Below are 20,125 nucleotides of genomic sequence, written 5' to 3'. Positions count from 1 at the left end.
TCGCCTTATTTTTCAGACTTAATGTCTGCAACCACATTACCATCAAAAAAAGAAAATTTAAAAAAATCAAAACATCTCTTCACTAAATTACCATGAACATGAGTAAGACGAAGAAAGTAGCAGTACCTCAGTTTTTTCATTGAACCAATAATCAACCATCTCCTTCCACTGTGCTGGGATAACCCCAGGCGGTTCAATAGCCAATACTTGTTCACGTGACAGCCCAGGTTTTTTGTGATCCTTCTTCAACTTGGTCCTGCGATTCCTCCTTAGTTCTCCTAGTTGACTCATTGCCCATCCCATTTGATTGGGTGGTTTGACAATAGTGGGATCAATTATATACCGTTGCTAAAATAAGACAGTGGAGTTAGCAAAATGTAGTATTTTAATTAGGACAGCAGGTATAAATAAAAATAACTAATATTTCATTTTCATACTACCTCAATCTCCGTCCAACAATCCTTTTTAAACTTTTGAGGGACACTTGGCCACCCAGCAGGCGTAAGCGGGCATAATAGGCCATTCTCGCAAAACGAGCCCAACCATCGAACGAACAATTCCCCGTCATCGCCAATCGGTTGGCCTTCATCATTTAACGGCAACTAAATTTTGTACTCACCAGTCATTGCCCATATGTCAGCCAACCTTGTTTTCCCACGTTTTCCAGGCCTATTTTCTGATGCTCAATTTTGTTCCGGTGCTGGATTTTGTACCGGTGTTTGGGTTTGAACATAATCATCTGTATCTACAAGACCAGCAATATTAGAACTGATTTCACAAAGCTTAGAACTAGTGAAAAATGTCACCACGCAAAAATTATGCATCTACCAATTGAAATAATAAAAGGTTTACGATTTCATGGTTACAAAACATAAGTAAATTTAGGCCTTTCTCCCACGCATTTATGTAACCCACTTACGTAGCTTTCTGAAAAGACGAGCAACCATGCTTCGTCACGGGTTGCCTTCAATTATCCTTAATAAATTTGGATTTAGAATATATAATTTCAACCCGATCTTCTCTTTGATCATTCAACTTCAGCAAATTTGTTTACCAATTTCCTAAAGTTAACTGGTAATTGGAAATTGCTAGCTTAATTAAGCAAGTATAACAATAATCTACAAGAACATATCACATTTTTTTTTTTAATCTCTCTCCGGATAGAATGATAGCCAATATGGAATAGATCCTACATACTTGGAATTGATAATCAAGGTTTTGCATTTTTCCACACTTTGTTAATTTGGAAATATAGAGGGAATGTCTTGGTTATACTTTACTGCATATAGTTGGCTTCGAGTCAAGTATATAACATGTCAGGAACATCCCAATTGAAAAACCAATGCCATGAAATTGGACTGAAGTGATCGAATGGACCATAGTGGACCTAAAGGACCGAGGTAGACACTGTAGGACCAAAATAGACTGAGCAGAAATGAATGGACTGAGCAGACCAAATTGGACCAAATTGGACCAAATAGACCAGAACCGACTGAATTGGACCCAAAGGAAATTAATGGACCAAACAGACCAAAGTCAGCAGAATATACTCAATATACCTTGATATTTTAATTATATTATGAAATGATGTAAACCACCAACTCATAATTGAAATTGCAAAACATAAATTAATCCTACAATATTAAAAAACTGTGAACCAAATGAATTCCTATATGTATTAGCTAGAATTGATCTAAGCATCCAATAATAAACATCAAACCTTACATTCAAAAACATGACCAATACCTGGAGCTAGTGTCTCATCATCGTCACTTGCCACCGGTGTTGCCATCGGTCTTGCGTCCTCAGAAATGTGGGGTTCCTCATCAGCTGCCTCCACCCGTTGTCGTGACTGTGATGATCCTTGCCCAACGTAAACAAGTCGCAACTGACGTTTCCTCCCCATTGTTGCGTCCAACACCTTTTACAACACAAAGAGGAAAAATGGTTAAGAAGCACGGCCAATAATTGTTAACTGTAGTAAAGATAATTATGAATGTTAAAACTATTATTTCTTAACAACACGAAAATATAACAGTTATAACATATATATGCAACAACATGAAGAAGTAACAATTTCACCTAATAATTATATATGAGTATCAATCCGATTCTTAAGTCATGAGGACACATATATCCTATAACAAAGACACAAGTGTAACTAGAGTCTTCATTTCAAAGTAAGAAAAAAAAAAAAAGACAACTCAACCCCATACCAAAACCATGTTGAATGTTTTTCCCTACAATTTTCTCTTTTAGTATAGGTAAAGATTTAGTATCGTTTGTAGCAACTTTGTTATGTAAATGAAGTAAGTTTTATTTTAGCCTATTAATTTCCTACTAAAATTATGTTCACACTTCCCACTTTGTTTGAGTTAGCTTAATCACATATTAGTCATGCTCAATCACAATTAAATCATGTACATACTACATACATCTGTAGGCAAATTGTGAAAGAGGATAGGGTCATAGACTGATAGGGAGGAATTCACAATAACAACCCTTTCAAACGTCTAAATCCTTCTAGGTTGTGCTTTTCAAGTCATACGCAGAGTCATAGTGACTCTAGAGCCCTGAACGAACCGGAAAGATATGTCTATGTTATTAGTGATTACATGTTCAAACTTTTATTTTTTAACAATTTTGACAAAATAACAGTTTGTACATATATATGCAACAATGTCAAACTTTGCACGCAATATGCCTTTACAAATGAGAACTTATAATTTCAATAATAATTAACTATAACACAATTACGCATACCACAACAATATCCTATTACACTACTCATCATCACTGTAATCGACTTCGTTGTCATCTTCATCGTTGGAGTCATCATCAATGAACTCACACTCATCCAAGTCGTCCATTTCAGGAAGATCTCTTGGACCAATGATAGAGGCATCAATTGTCATTCCCTCCACATCATCTCGACCCCAACGAAGGTCATCCCTACCAACATCAGGACTAGTGACAGAGTACGGGATGTTCTCAAGAAACTCATCCGTGTCATCCTCATTACAATGGGGCCCAATACCTGCATCAAATACATCTCTGGCTTTCATTTTAACGACAACATACCAATCTTTCTGCCTTTTATCTTCAACATAAAAAACTTGTGTAGCTTGAGACGCCAACACATATGGTTCATGCACCATTTCCTCCCCACTATGTACGAAATGATTAAAATTCACCATAGGAAACCCAAACTCATCAGTCTTATATCCCCTCCTATTTTGATCATCAACCCATTTACACTTGAATAACACATGTTTGATATTGCCAGAATAATTCAACTCAATGATATCTGTCAACACACCATAGTACATATTGCCACCTTCAATGGCAACACTAACTCCACTATTTTGCGTTTTTCTATTTCCCTCGACATTCGAACTCCTAAATTTTAACCCACTTATGACATAATGTTTCAGCCGATTTACTGAAGTATATGGCCCTTTCGAAAGCGTGACAAGTGTATCACTAAGTCTAGTTCTTTCCCTATCAGCAGCAGTCATTGACATCACCTAATATAATCAAACAAATTAACTGAGTCTAATTAGTACCGTCCTTCTACTTATGGGAAAGTTGCAATGTTAAAAAGTTGAATATATGACACGTACGTGAGATCTAAACCAGCCACAAAAGTTCTCCATGTGGTGCTTATGAATAGTAGCATTGGATATACGACAGTGGCCCTTTTGAAGTTCATCCTTCGTCAAACTTTTGTGCATCCTACATGAGATGGCAATTGTATTAGTGTTAATACACGGAGCGCACATTGGATTCTTATGCAATTATATTGATGTCCATAATACTTACTCACGAAACTGGTAAATGTTCTCGGAATTGAATAGCACATAGCGATGAGCTTGGGTCAATTCCCTACTTTCTAGTGCCACACTTGAAACCACCCATGTTGACTCCTCCATCGTCCTTGTGGGTCGTGAGAATATAGTTTCGACTCCTTCCATATACCGTGAACAAAACGTTAAGCATTCTTGCACTATGTAGCCTTCGGCAATACACCCTTCTGGAGCAGCCCTGTTTCTTACATAAGACTTAAGGCGTGAGAGGTACCTATAATGCGCATGACAAGGTTAGTAATTGACACTAGCTATTACAAAGCACACATGAAACCTCATACTGTACATGTATTACCTATGACTTACCTCTCAATGGGGTACATCCAACGGTACTGAACTGGACCACCAATCTTGGCTTCAGTAGCCAAGTGCATGACCAAATGTACCATCATAGTGAAGAAAGATGGAGGAAATATCTTTTCCAATTCACACAACGTCACTACAATGTCAGCCTTAGCACTCGCAATATCAAACACCGTAAGAGTTTTCGAACAAATTTTCCAAAAGAAACAAGCTAACTTTATCAAAGGCCTAATAACATGCGATGGCAAAGATCCTTGTAAAGCAATTGGAAGGAGTTGTTGCATCAGGATGTGATTATTGTGACTCTTTAAACCAGAAATCTTACGTTCTTTGAGGTTGACACGGCGGGAGATGTTGGAAGCATATCCATCGGGCACTTTTACGTCTCGCAAAACTTGCAAGAAACCATCTTTCTCCAATGCAGTCATATGAAAACACGCAGGCGGTATCATATACTTATCATCACCTTTTCGCTGTAGGTGGAGTTCTCTCCTTATTCCCATTTCCGCCAAGTCAAGGCGTGCCTTGTAATTGTCCTTTGTCCAGTCCTTCACGTTCAGCAAAGTGCCAAGTATATTGTCCATCACATTCTTCTCTATATGCATCACATCAAGATTGTGTCGCAACTTGTGATCCTTCCAATAAGGCAATGTGAAAAAAATACTTCTCTTCTTCCAAACACACTGGTTTGCCTCACCTCTCTTTCTTTTGTTGTATTTTTCTCGACATTTCTTTCCCAGACAACGTGTAAGTAAAGTTTCAGTGTCCACAATTATGTCTGACACAACTGGTGGCACAGGAGCCACTCGCATATCAGTGAATCCATCAAATAAAGTATCTTCTTTCCGAAATTCGTGGTCACTACCCAACCATCGCCTATGTCCCATGTAACAGAATTTGCGGCCATTTTTTAAATATTTGGAGTCGGTCTCTGAGGCACAACAAGGACACGCAAACTTACCCTTCGTACTCCAACCTGACACATCTGCGTATGCAGGAAAGTCATGTACCGTCCACATCAATGCTGCATGCAATTGGAATACATTTTTTGAAGATGCATCGTACGCTTCTACTCCAACATCCCATAATTCCCTCAATTCTTCTACTAAGGGTTGCAAGTACACATCTATTGCAATCCCTAGCGATTTAGGTCCAGGAATAACTAGTGATAAAATCAAAGATGACCGTTTCATGCACAACCAAGGCGGGAGATTGTAAGGGACTAGCATGACAGGCCAAGTGCTATGAGTAGTACTCAGCATTCCGAAGGGGTTGAATCCATCCGCAGCTACTCCAAGTCTGACATTACGAGGCTCAGACGAGAACTGTAAATGCGTAGTGTCAAACATTTTCCATGCATCTGAGTCAGCAGGATGCCGCATTACCCCATCCTCTGTACGACCATTAGCATGCCATTTCATAGAACTATCCAAGTCGGGTAACAAAAATAATCGCTGCAATCTTGGCTTTAAGGGAAACCAGCGTAGGATCTTTGCAGCTTTCTTCTTTCCCTTACTAGATGAGGCATTATTATTTGTAACAGATGCCTCATTCGGTTTCCACCTACTTTCTTTGCAACAAGGACATGCCTCGAGGTTAACATTCTCCTTCCAAAATAGCATACAATCATTGGGACAAGCATGGATCTTCTCATACCCCAAACCCAAATCTCGAACTATTTTCTTAGCCTCATAATGGTCCTTTGGCAACTTAGCGTCAGAAGGGAGCATATCCATCAAGAGTTGAAGCAACATAGTAAATGACTTGTTCGTCCAACCACAAAGAGTCTTCAACTGGAACAACACAACAATGGCTGAGAATATGCTAAATTTTGTACACCCAGCATATAAAGGTTTGTCCACATCATCTATCATTTTGTAAAACTTTTGTGCACCATCATTTGGACCTTGAGCCGGTTGTTGCACAGTTTCCCCTTCGTCCATTGGTTCAAGTGGCATTCCATGCGTGGGGCACAAATCATGCAACATCCCACGAAAGTCACCGTATTGTTCTAAGGACTCTTGGACATGACTACTCCCACATTCAGTGGCAGTTAGCACAGCCGCTGATTCCCCATGCCATTTCCAAAGTGTGTAATTTTGAAGCATCCCCTTACTCCAAAGATGTTCACATGCCACCCCTGGCAGTACCAAATTCATATTCACACATTTGGTACAAGGACAAAAGATTTTTCCATCGCTTGCATGTTTTGATGCAAATTCCACAAATTTAAGTACACCTTCAATATATTCCCTTGAACCCCTCTGCTTCTTCATCCAACTTTTATCCATGACTATACAAGATAAACAATATCTGACCTACAACAACATTTGGTAATGCATAGCCAATAAACCGTCAAATTAGATTCAGAGGTGATCTGAGACCTATTACTGATTTGTAAAGAACAAACATACCTAACTATGCATAGATTTTCATAGAACATATATATATCACTACATCAAGAATAACCTATACTTTCAATTTTCACTAAATGAAGCATAACTTAATGTGATATGTTTGGAATATTTTAAGCATAATTGTTGGAATAAGATATTAACAAATCACATATGCATGCAATTGTAATAATTATAACCTCCAGAATACCAAGATAACTATGTCCAACAAAGAAGTCGTCTCCTACATGTGATAATCTAAGCTAAAATCATTTTCCTATTTGTATGTTTCTCAATATGTACCGAATAACCCCTGTGGATTCAATAGTGGTGATTCAACCTAAAATGGCTAATTACTATAATACTACTTTCACTTGCATCTGTAAATATGACATTTACACAAATATTAAATACTGTTATTATGGAAAGAGGAAGAAAATATTTACTGACATATATAGGAACTATGAAGTGTTGTCATGTTCATAAATTACAAGTAGGTTGTTAAGAAGGTTGTGCATTCCTCACAAGTCACAACATACATGTAGCAATAACGCAAATGTAATAACTATTTCTATTAAGAGTAATGTATCATAATTTTTTTTTTCTATTAAATTATACAACGAAATTAAGATTTTGTGTTGTGAATCTTCAAAATTTATAAATTAAATACAAAGATTGACTGTGTTGGGTGATTTAAAGTTTTTAAAGCCTCACTTATTGTAACTATAGTCGTATTTGTAACATACAGAGAAGATAGTCAAAATGAATGCAGCTATGATCATGTGAAACTTTGTACTTCTTACAAAGGATACCTATAGCTACGTTTTTAAAAACACTGGTATTTGTGGTGGGTTTTAGCTACATTTATAAGGAACGCGACTATAGGGCAACTATAGCTAAATTAGGGAATAAGTATTAATTGTAATCAAATATTACACCCAGGTGCATTTCCCAGAAGGCAAGTAATGAAAAGAAAGCTACCTTATCTTCAGCAAGCTGTGGAAGATGAAAAATCACAGATGGCTCAGTGTCTTCCTACCTGAAACCCCCATTACGAAGCAAAAATGAAGCTCAAGAATTCTTAACATAATAGAAGATTGGACCACATGTACACAATGTAGTACAATCATGTAAACATGAAAGATGTATAAGAAAGCTATATATTATATTACACACCAACTATGAGTACTTTTATTTTTGTTTGTAAGAAAAATCTGCAACTACATACTTATGTCACCGCTGACCTCAAGGACTTCATTTTAATTGTTATTTTATTCGAACTCATTTTCAGGGAACTGATGTTTGGTTAATGACAAAATATAATAGAAAAACGATTATCTTGCTTACACAATTGATTTTCTATAAAATTGTATTAGAGCGCATATACTAAATGCTATGTATGATGATATTGTAAGTCCAAAATAGAATATATTGTTGCCCACTCCTTTGAGGTTCCAAGAGTTGGTCTAAGTGAATTGTTACGAACAAATCGATATGATTTGTTGATTCCATATTAGCAGGAAAGAACCGAATGCATCCATGTAATTAGGTATTACTTGTTGGGAGTCGATTGTCACATTTTGTTATGGAGTTTAAAGTTTATTTAATTTATGAAAAACGTTAGTCAAGAAGAAAGTTGTATGAAGGGTTGAAAATAATTTAATTTATGAAAATTTATTTCATTTATGAAATAAGTTAGTCAAAAGAGAAGATGTATGAAGTGATAATATCTATATTTAGGTACTTCCCAACTTATTAAATTAAGAGGAAATTGAAGTTAATTGCATATACACACACACACTCAGGCAGCTCTTCATGCAATTAATATGAAGAGTGAGATATTCACCCATTAAAATATAAAACCACTTCCCTTTCCAATACAATACTACACGTTGGGTATGTTCCAACTGTGTTTGTTTTACAAGTATCTTTTCAAAATTTGTATCATACGGCTACGTATGTCTCAGATACAGCCCTATGATACAAATCTTAATCTATATAATTAAAAGAAAAGAACAATTACAACAAAAAGAGTTACAAAGATGCAAGGACGCATCAAATTAAGAAAGATAGTAAGCACAACGAAGAAAAGGCGTGGGAATTGGGCGGGTACCAAGATAAAATGATAGAAAATGAAGGTGAATGGCAACTGAGAGGCGTCTGGATTTTCTTGCACAGTGACCGGAATTTTTTGTGAACTTTGTGCCTCTGACTATAATTTCAAATCTTTGCGAACAACATCACCTGTGAAAGACATGTAAGGAACATGTTAATTAATAGATACATGTACACGTGCTCAACAATAGTAGCTGCTTATCAGTTGCAGTTTCATGCAAATTAGAGTGGATTGTGCATACAAGTACATAGTTAGAAACCTTTCTCAAAGCTAAACAAGTCCATTTGGCAAAGCATTTTTCCTTTAGTTTTGAACTTATTAAGTATAGATTTTTAAAACCTCTTTCTTTTTTTTCTTTTTTCTTTTTTCTGGATATAAATTAACAATACTTTATTCAACTTTCATAAAAAAAGCTTTTAGTAAATAACTACATCCAAATGCACTAATGTGTTTGACATGAAATTAGACGTTGGATCAGCTAAAAAGGGCAGAACCCAATTATTACGTTATTGAGAGAAAGCAATGCCTAATGTGATCAATATGGGCACTAATAATTCTACCTAATCAGAATTATTATATATTTATTATTTTGTTTTGAAGATCACTAGCTATAATAGTCAAAATAGCTACAAGTTACAAGTTTTGTTTTTGTAATGAAAAAAGTTCTACTTGAACTTGGAAGCAAATAAGATATTGAAACCTCGACAGTAATACACAGTTAAAGCAAATCAAACCTACTGAAATCTCCTTTCTTTCCCTCTATCAGCTTCACAAACACCCAATTTCGTAAATAAATATATACACAAACACTTATTAATATCGTAGGTTTCCTGTTTTTTGGCAACATTGAATAGATATCTTCTAATGTTTTTGTGCCACAACCTAGCCATATCCTGATGTGGTAAATATGTCAGCATTGTTTGCGCTTCATAAAAGTTCCCAACTCATTTACGTAGCCAAGACAGTCAAGAAGCATCACTGCTACACCCATCACTACAATGTAGACATTCTTATTCTAAGAACTTCCTAAACTATATCTTCAAACCCAACACCAAGTAACAAGTTGTGATGACAGTCAAGCACACTTTGTTTTACACCTTTTTTTTAAGACACAAAAACTGACTATGCACGCAATAAAGAGGCTAGAGGTTTTAATAAAAATAAAATAAAATTGTTTTATTCTTTATATTGAGTTTGGTTTTTTTATATATAAAAAAAAAAATATTAACTTATCTATATAAAGCCTTTTAAAGCATCCGTTGTTTCTATGTACAACTACATTTATACACCCATTTTTAATAAATCAACAATGCAACAAATAAGTCAATCCAAACACACATATTTTAACAAGAGAATTGGTACCATATATGTAATTATGAATATTAAGAAATTCTAACTCCTTCGATAGAAGAACATATTCCTAGAACATTAAAACCTCTCTCTCTCTCTCTCTCTATATATATATATATGTATGTATGTATGTATGTATATAATTAAAAATAAATAAATGATTTGTTACCTCCTTCAAGAATTAAAAAATAAAGTACTAACAAAATCCCTTGAAAAAATATGAGAATATCTTACTGAAATTCACACATATATTGCTAAAAAAAAAAATAATGACAAATCACATATAAGTAGTCATCTTAACTAATCACAAAAGAGAAATTGATACAACAGGCACTACAAGTGAGATATGCCCTTCGCCCAAAGCACGATACATCTAGATGTGAGCTTTCATGAGTACCAAAAAGATAGGTGCTTTCGTCTTGGAACAATTGTCGCGATGCTTACTTAATTTTATTTTGTAACATAGCAATGAGATTTATTCCTTTCTTTTAGATTATTTTAATATATTGTATACCAACATAGAAAATATAATATAAAGTATATTGTTAACCTTATCAACTGAACCAACTCCGTAAACAAACACTTTCAAATTTCACAACTACCATAAGACATCAATAATCATAGTAAAATAAGACAAACTAGTCAGTAAAATTTTCATAATTAAAATTAAAAAAAAAAAAAATCCACTTCAGGGTCCACCAATAGTTGTACCATCTAGAAACTTAACAAAAATTTTTCCTACTTTGTACTTTGTACCAAACCAATCCAATACGATTAATCGATCACTATGCATCTCATAAACAAATGGACTTAAACTGTTGGCCATTCTGTACCAAACCACAGTTTGCAGTTCAACCAACTGAATTGATCTACAATAATACCTTCAAAATCAAAATCAATCTAAAACAAAGTCACAAATAAAAATCTGATTTCCTTAGGCCCCAAATTTTGTTGGGCCAACCTTGTTTCATTCCCTTTTCACTCAAACCTGGCTAAATAAAAAAAAAAAAAATCACATGTTTCTCGTATTTCCCAATCAAACATCAAGAATAAAGTGTGTGTTTCGCAAAATAAAAAATTAAAATTAGAAAAAGAAAGAAAAAAAAAAGGACTAGAGGGTGAAAAGGCATAAGGAAATGACATAAAACAGTTCTACATGACTTGTTTTTCATTGACCATGTATAACATTTGTTATTGGATAACATGAGTTTAAAAATTAAATTAGTGCACTTTACCTCCCTAATGGATTGGTTATTATCATAACTAGTTGTAGGTCTATGCAATGCATGAGGCATTTACAATTGTTTGTATCGATATATATATGTTCAATAAAAAAGTCTGTGCTTCTTCCAACCACATAACAAGAGTCTTCAACATAAAAAGCTACTTTGTATGGCTTTGTTTTATCATATTAACTAGTTTGTGTGATTGTATGAAAATATTAACAGCGTTTATTGTTAGAGAATGAAGAGGGCAATAAATTTATTTACAGATGAATTTCTGCCATGATATGTTATATAATTTATACATTGTAAGATGAGCTTCACAATCTTCATATGAAATAGAATTCCATTGAATAACTTATGCATTAGAAGATTGTAGATTATGATACTAAATTTAATACCATAATCTTTAAATTTCTTACCCCTATAAAAAAAAAAAAATAATATCATGTAGGGGGAACATAAACAAAGATAGTAAATAATACCACAAATAATTAAATTAAACAATTAAAAATAATTATATTACTTTTTGTCATTTTCGATTGAACTGGACCAATAAGACCGAGTGGATCAAAGGGCCAAATTGGACCGAAAGGACTGAAGTGGACTAAAAGGACCGAATTGGACCGAAAGGACCAAAATAGACTGAATGGACCAAAATGACCGAAGTGAACTGAATGGACCAAAATGACCGAAGTGAACTGATTGGACCGAAAGGACTGAAGTGGACTAAAAGGACCGAATTGGACCGAAAGGACCAAAATAGACTGAATGGATCGAAGTGGACCGAAAGGACTAAGGTGGATTGAATAGACCGACATGGACCAAATTGAACAAATTATCAATAATTCTGAAATGTCATTATTAGTTTATTACCATCTGCATATTATGTGACAAAATATGTACTTTAATAATAATAAAAATTCTAACAAAGCATTTGAGTTATCACACCTAACATAAATGAGATAAGTTGTTCAAATCAAGGTTTTAAAACTTGTTTAGCAACACACACACACACACACACACACACACACAGAGCAGCACCAACAACTGAATGGACCAAAATGACCGAAGTGAACTGAATGGACCGAAAGGACTAAAGTGGACTAAAAGGACCGAATTGCACCGAAAGGACCAACATAGACTGAATGGACCAAAATGACCGAAGTGAACTGAACGGACCGAAAGGACTGAAGTGGACTAAAAGGACCGAATTGGACCGAAAGGACCAAAATAGACTGAATGGATCGAAGTGGACCGAAAGGACTAAGGTGGACTGAATAGACCGACATGGACCAAATTGGACAAATTATCAATAATTCTGAAATGTCATTATTAGTTTATTACCATCTGCATATTATGAGACAAAATATGTACTTTAATAATAATAAAAATTCTAACAAAGCATTTGAGTTATCACACCTAACATAAATGAGATAAGTTGTTCAAATCAAGGTTCTAAAACTTGTTTAGCAACACACACACACACACACATAGCAGCACCAGCAACACACACACACACACACACACACACAGCAGCAGCACACACACAAACACAGAGCAGCACCAGTAACAACACACACACACACACAGAGCAGCAGCAGCAGCAACAACAACATACACACACAGAGCAGCAGCAGCAGCAACAGCAACATACACACACACACACACAGCAGCAACAACACACACACACACAAAGTGGAAGAACAAGCATGCCATACAAAAGTTTTCAGCTAGACAATTATATTCAAATTGATTTCATACTTAATCATGGTAGGGTATGAAAATCTAGTCACAATCGATTTTATGGACTTTAAAAGCCACGATTCTCAATTGATCAAGCCTCAATCAAAGAGCAGTTGAACACTGTTTTTCCTGCACATCTTGAGCTACATCTTCCACACAAAACACATTCTCTTGAACATGAAAAGACTCTAGTGAACACAACAGAGATGGCTTGAAAGTTACAATGTTATGGGATTTGCCAACGCTAAACCTAACACAATCCACTTTATCAAACTTCACAAGTAGATTATCTTTGTTTGTTATTTTTGGCTGTCAGATTTTGGACTATTTCTAGACATTCTCTGCAATAGTAAAATTTTTAAGTAAAATTTTACTAAGAATAGAAAAAACACCAAACAGTACATTGGTTGTGTAAGGATTTGGTCATCTTATATATACGAAAAGATGAACTGAAAATACAAGCTACAACAAAACAATGATTGATTCATTCCTAAGAATTAGTTCACAGGTTTATTGCTTCTCATAAGTCATGATGGCCACGTCAAGTGTACAAACCAAACACCAATGTTAACCGTTTTTGCATCTGTCTCGTTACAGATTCTAATAGCAAGGTAATAACAAACATAGCCAGAATAAACCACCTTCAAGATTAGACACCAGAAGCAGTCGCATTTTACCTCTTCAATCCTTTATTCAGCATTAGCAAATCTAAAGAACGGATATAATAATTGATAGTTAGATTGAGGAGCAAAGTTGGAGGAGATACTTTAAAGAAAAAAATGTTTCTTACTCACCTAAGCTATGAAAGCTTCAAATGAACTTCGACATAATTTGGTAAAGAAGGCATGAGTTCCTGAAGCAAAATTGAGAGAACATGAAGTTGAAGTAGCGACACACACACACACACACACAGCAGCAACAACACACACACACACACACACACACACACACACACACACACACACACACACACACACACACACACACACCACACAACAAGCACAGCAGCACACACACACAGCACACACACACACACACACACACACCAGCACACACACACAACACACACACAGCAGCAGCAGCAGCACACACAGAGCAGCACCAACAACACACACACACACAGAGAGCAGCACCAGCAACACACACACACAAGCAGAGCACACACAAACACAGAGCAGCACCAGTAACAACACACACACAGACACACACAGAGCAGCAGCACAGCAACAGCAACACACACACACACACACACAGAGCAGCACATAAGCACACACACACACACACAGAGCAGCAGCAGCAGCACACACACACACACACACACACACACACACAGATATCAAAAACCCACCAAGCAAAAATGACAAACATGAATAAACCCAATATGAATTCATCGATCAAACATCTCCAAAACCAAATATTGAAATATAAAACCAAATATTGAAATTGAACATTTATACCCAAAATCAAAACCCTAGATCGACGGCCGAAACCCTAAACCTAAAATCGAAACCGTAAAGCAAAAATAGGAACCCCATAACAGGAATCAAAAAAAAAAATTTTGAAAAACTTACTGCTAGTCGGCCTTGCGAGAATGGGTGTGTGCCAGCGATCGATGAGAAGGAAACGAAGAGGAGGAAGAGCGGAGGGAGGAAGGGGATTCACATAAGGTTGAAGTGAGGGGATTCACATAGGCTTGAGATCGGTGAGAGTGGGCTGAGATCGGTGAGGGGAGTGTGAGATCGGTGAGAGTTGTCTGCGATCGGTGAGGGGAGTGTGGGCGATCGGTAAGGGTTTTGTGCGATCGGAGAGCCAGTTTTCTGTTTCGATGGTGAGGGATTCCACGTTTCGTTTTTTTTTTTTTGTTTATACTGAAACTTGAAGCTGCGTTTCAAACGCAGCTCATCCTTGTACAATACGTTTCAAGCATTTCTGAAGCTGCGTTTTAGAAACGCAGCTCAAGCTACAATTAAAAAAAAAAAAAAAAAAATTTAGCCGCACGGCATGAAGCCGCGTTATTGAACTGCGTTTTTGGAAAACGTGGCTCTAGCCTTTCCTTTGAGCCGCGTTCTTGGAAAACGCGGCTCAAAGGAACGGCTGGAGCCGCGTTTTCCAAAAACGCGGCTACAGGCCCCGTTTTTTGTAGTGACGCCAATCGTACCCTAAGTGATTCTGCCAATTTTGTGGCCCACGCAAGTCAATTTGGAGGGCTCTTAGAAGGCCAATAGAACATATTCATTGAAAACAGAAGCCCATTCTTCAAATTCACATGGGTGAAGGCCTTGTCTACCCATAGACCATGTCCACTTAAAAAATAAAAATAAAAAAATAAAAAAACTTCAAGCCTCATCTTCCTTTCATCACAAAGACACAAAGCCGAATCTTGAAGTGGGGGCATTTGTAAACATCAAAATTTTATGATGTATTCACAACCGTTCGATTGTTCATGATAAAATATTTGTAATCAAATTAATCTCCAATTGATGAGGTGGACAATCAACAAATGAAATCAAGCCACGTGGCGACATCAATAAGAAAGCCATATGACAATGTCAGAAGAAAAAACCTATATGGAAATTTCTTATTAAATGGAATACCAAATTAAATTCATAATTAACTCTCAATAAATGCTGATAGAAAATTCCAAATTAAATATGATTGAGTTGCCTATAAATCATATGAGAAAGGGGAGAGACTTAGAGAGAAAAACCCTACTGACACTCTACCAAAATAGAGAGTCATCTCTAAGTCCAAAAAAGCACCCTTGCTCCCTCAAAATTAAGGTTCATTTCTTCTTCTTCAAATCAAAGTAGAGATTTTCCTTCAATTAAGTTCGAGATCAAGCCAATGACCCTCAACTTCAAACCAAAACTCAAGTACATCCAATCACACATCCAACTTGGAGACATCAAAGTACGATTCAAGATCAAGCTTCATAGCCATTCGGATCGTAAAGTTACTTGGAGATCGAATCAAAGGAGTTTTATTGTATTCTTTCATTGTAAAGAGTCATACAGAGGATTGTACTCACATATATACAAATCAATACAATTGATAATTTGTTACACTATTTCATGATTGTGTGATTCTTCTTTTACGAAAATTAGGTGTACATCCCTCTAGCTAGAGGTCTTTTCCAATCTCGCACACCATGTGGCCACAGGGTTGGTCAAACTATTAGAAAAATTCTAGCAAAGCAGAGGGTGATTATCCCCATAGGGAACTGTCTTCCTACAAAACATGTGCAAGTGCGCTCAAGGGTCTCCTATACCATCATACTTGATGAACTCTAGTGCCTTGAACTTGGGAGGCATAACAACCTAAGGAAAGTTGGTTAGACTGTCTAGATCAACACTTCCATGGGCGCTAAAGCCCTCTATGATACGAAGCTTCTCAGCTAGAGTTTCCACTTGGCTCTTGACTTGGCTATACCCAAATACGAAGCTTCTCCTACAACTAGTTGTTGCATCATGTGCATCAATTCTGACATTTGCTCTTTCATCTGAGCGAACTCGACAGGACTCACTTCGGGAGTCGAAGGTCCACTAGTAGACATCTCCTTTGCACAAGACCTAGTGATGATGGGATCACGATGTGGTGGTAGCTTGGACTGTTTCTTTTTAGCAATCTTTTGATCCTGAGAAAGATTAAGAGGTGAAAGAAACGAGGTGTATTTGACAATGTGGAAACACAACACCGAAATCAAGTTAGTTTATGTCATTATTATTTAACATGCACCTATCATTTTAAGAAAAATTCAGCTTTTGCACCCTTGATCAGGTATTTATCATGGTGAGTTTCTATAATAATTCAGGATTAATGCACTAAATTGGCAAGCAACCGAAACTTTCATGACATGCTCAACAATGTGGGAAGGACCCTTCTTTTGATTACATGCTTGTACAAGATTTGTTTTTACAATGTTGGGTTCATCGGCTCGAACAATGTGCCCTTGACAATACAAGTAAATGCAATTATGAGGAAAAGTTTGGCTTCTAACAATGTGGACTTCTCGGGGAAGCTCTTAGACAGCATGCATCTCTTGGTAACTTGGACATCATGGGTCTCTTGGACCTTTGGATCTCTTAAGGGAACTCTTGGACTCTTGACATCTTGGCGATTTGGATCTCTTGGTAGTTTGGATCTCTTCAATGATTTGAATCTCTCTTGAGAGAATTCTTGAACTCATGATGTCTTAGGACTCTTGACAGTTTTTTGGCAGCATTTCCTCCTGGGGAGTTTCGATTACTTGCCATAAATTTTATTTGTGCACAATTAGGTGACCAGACCAAGTAGTGTATGCATGAGTGCCCTTGTAGGGTTGTAAACCCTTAAGGATAGGGTATGATCTAGCATGTATAAGCAACAGGGTTGCTTTTCCTAGGGATTTAATCATGGATGCTATTCAAGCAAGATAGAAAGAACCTAGAGTATAGCACAATTTCTCTGGCACAAGCAAAAAGGGCGCACCTGTTACAAAACACTTTCCCCTGACCTCTATTCCTATAAGGGTATCCTTTCCTAGGCTTGGATGTTCACTCTTTGGGCTTCACCTAGTCCTCATGGGCTTTGGGCTTGATCTAGTCCTCACGGGTTTCACATAACTAGGCCAACTGTATGCAAAAGCTTAACTGGTAGGTTGTTCCTATCCAAGAGGGACTCAATCGTCGTACCCCTCCCTTCATGGAAATTGTGGGGCAGGAAGGATCGAGGGGGCCTTTTCAGCTACTCCTATCCACCCATGGACCCAGAAGTGCCTACAAAGTCAGCCCCAGATCTAACTATGGGTAACACTGCCGATGCTTGTGTTTAGGCATATGCAGATGGGATGATGAAATCCCCAAAGAGATGTGACTACGCCAGTAGTGTGGAGCTAGGGTTCGGCTAAAAAAGGGTGTATATGTCATGCAATCCTTAATGAAGGGGAAAAGACTTTTTCCAAATACAGCAGATATATATATATATATATATATATATATGAAAGTAGATAAAGGTGTTGCGGAAATTAGGTTTTGCTACCTTATGTTTGCATGTGAAGGAAAGCTATAAAGCATGTGAGGAAAGCGGTAAAGCATGTGAGGAAAGCGATAAAACATGTGAAGAAAGCGATAAAGTATGTGAGGAAAGCGATAAAGCCCTATGTGAAAAAACCTCAAAGCCTCCTTTTCGAAAAAGGAGTTTTGGAAAAAGATTTTTTTGCTCTTTTGAAAATAGTCTACAAGGATATAGTAAAAGCCTTTTCCAAAAGGAAAGCCCCAGAGGCCAATGCCAATTTCTGTGTTTCTAAAAGCTAATGTCCAAAGATTATGGTTTTATCGAAAGCTCTAAAGGCTAAACTCTCATCGATTGGAGCGAAAAATCACCGTTGTCGGGCCTTCGTTCGACCACCCGCCGTGGTGACGCTCCTACGTGCGCAGGGCCCATTAGAGGCCCCTCTTGATTGGTTGGTGCGCTTGGTGTGGTTCATGTGGAGCTTCGAGTGCTCTCTCTCTCAATGGAGGAAGGTATTTGTCTACCTTTGACAGTGTGGCAGGAATCTTGGCCAAATTTTAAGGGATTACCAAAGGTAAGTGAAGTCGCCACCAATCCTTGGGTTTTTCTAAGGTGTGATTGGTCATCTGTTTCTAGTTGATTTTATTATTGCTCCTAGGCTAAGAAGAAATTTCTTTTTTCCTAATCTAATGTAGATGGTAAAAAAATCTTAATTCTTGAGTCTAGAAGTTTGGTCACGTGTGGGGAAAGTGTTAGGCACCCCATAACGCCATCCAAGGACAGTCCTTTGTTTTGATAAAACCTTAATTTTTGGAGATTGGCTGTAAAAACATGATTTTGGCATTGGCTTTCAAGGCTTTGCATGCATGGGGCCTTTCCTAAGGAATTCAGGCAAAGTACCAGATTTCCACAAAGAAAAAGTACATAACAAAATGGGAAAAGCTAGACTCCTAAAACTACTGAACATTGCCATTTGGCTTATATCGACATGCTTGCATCCTCGCCCTTTTTGCTTGCACCTGGGAGACCGTGCCCTAGCTCCATGCGTCCTCGCTCTATGTGTGTACATGTAAAGGCAAGAACAAGAAACCAACAGGCAAGCAATGGAAAGAAAGAGATGCATAGGGCATGTGAAAGAGGCATAAAGTAGATAAGCATGATAGACATGGCAAGCAAAGAAACAAGAATGCAAACAAGCGAGAAGGCAAACAAAAGGTGGTGTCCACAGGGGGCAAATGTAGGTTTTGATCAAATGTCCATAACTTCATTTTGTTGAAGTATGGACGACAAACTAGCAAGCAAGACTCATGCATGAACATGTAAGCAAGCATGCAAAGATGCATAGAAAGCCAATTGGTGGCACAAACAAGCATGGTAAGCATAACATAGCACGAAGCAGAAAAGGGGAAAGGTACACACGAAGCAACCGGCATCATGGTGATGCATCCCAAATGGTTACATCCAAACAAGGATCACAGGTGTCAGGTGTAACCACACAGCTACAAACCCGCTAAGGGCTTCAAGTGTGGTAAAGCCTAGAACTAGAAAGGCTAACACAAGCATAAAGTATAGAAGCAAGCAAGCATAGACATGCAAATAAGGGTGATCCAAACCCTTTTATGTGGGCCTTGGTGTATGGACGAGGACAAAGACCATAAGGTCTAGATAGGGTCCTAACCATTAGCCCAAAGCACAAGAAAGAAAGACAAAGCGACAAAAGGGCTACAATAGCACATGGCATGACAAACATGACCTAGGTCTAGGCACACAAACATGGCATGGAGCACACAAGCAAATGGAAGATAGCATAAAGCATGTAGAGGACATAGGTCCAAGCACATAGGCATGTGAAAGCATAGATCTAGACATATAGGCATAGAAACATGCATGTAAACATGTAGAAGCCCAGCACATAGACATGGAAGAACATAGATACAAGCATATAAGCATGTGAAGACAAGGATCTAACCATATAGTATGGAAATAAACACATAGATACATAGATCCAAGCAAGGCATACCTAATAACATCATACAAGCACATGAGCATGTAACCCTAAAATCATCCTAGAACAAAAAGAGGAACAAAGCATAGGAAAACATTGCATATAACATAAACCATGTAGATCTAGACATATAA

The 20,125-nt window shown here is 37.2% G+C and overlaps 1 protein-coding gene across 1 annotated transcript; it reads right to left on the bottom strand.

Annotated features, from left to right (window-relative positions):
- Positions 1-2,783: 2,783 nt before the first annotated feature.
- LOC115985915 lies at positions 2,784-6,460 on the bottom strand. The gene is made up of 4 exons (XM_031108804.1): positions 4,173-6,460; positions 3,823-4,080; positions 3,624-3,735; positions 2,784-3,527 (listed from the first exon to the last, which is right to left on the bottom strand). Exons 1-4 carry the CDS (start codon positions 6,458-6,460, stop codon positions 2,784-2,786), a joined length of 3,402 nt encoding a protein of 1,133 aa, XP_030964664.1.
- Between the last annotated feature and the right edge of the window lie 13,665 nt (positions 6,461-20,125).

Source organism: Quercus lobata, chromosome 4, assembly GCF_001633185.2.
Source record: "Quercus lobata isolate SW786 chromosome 4, ValleyOak3.0 Primary Assembly, whole genome shotgun sequence".
NCBI classification, from domain to species: Eukaryota; Viridiplantae; Streptophyta; class Magnoliopsida; order Fagales; family Fagaceae; genus Quercus; species Quercus lobata.
This window is presented reverse-complemented; position numbering and strand designations above follow the sequence as displayed.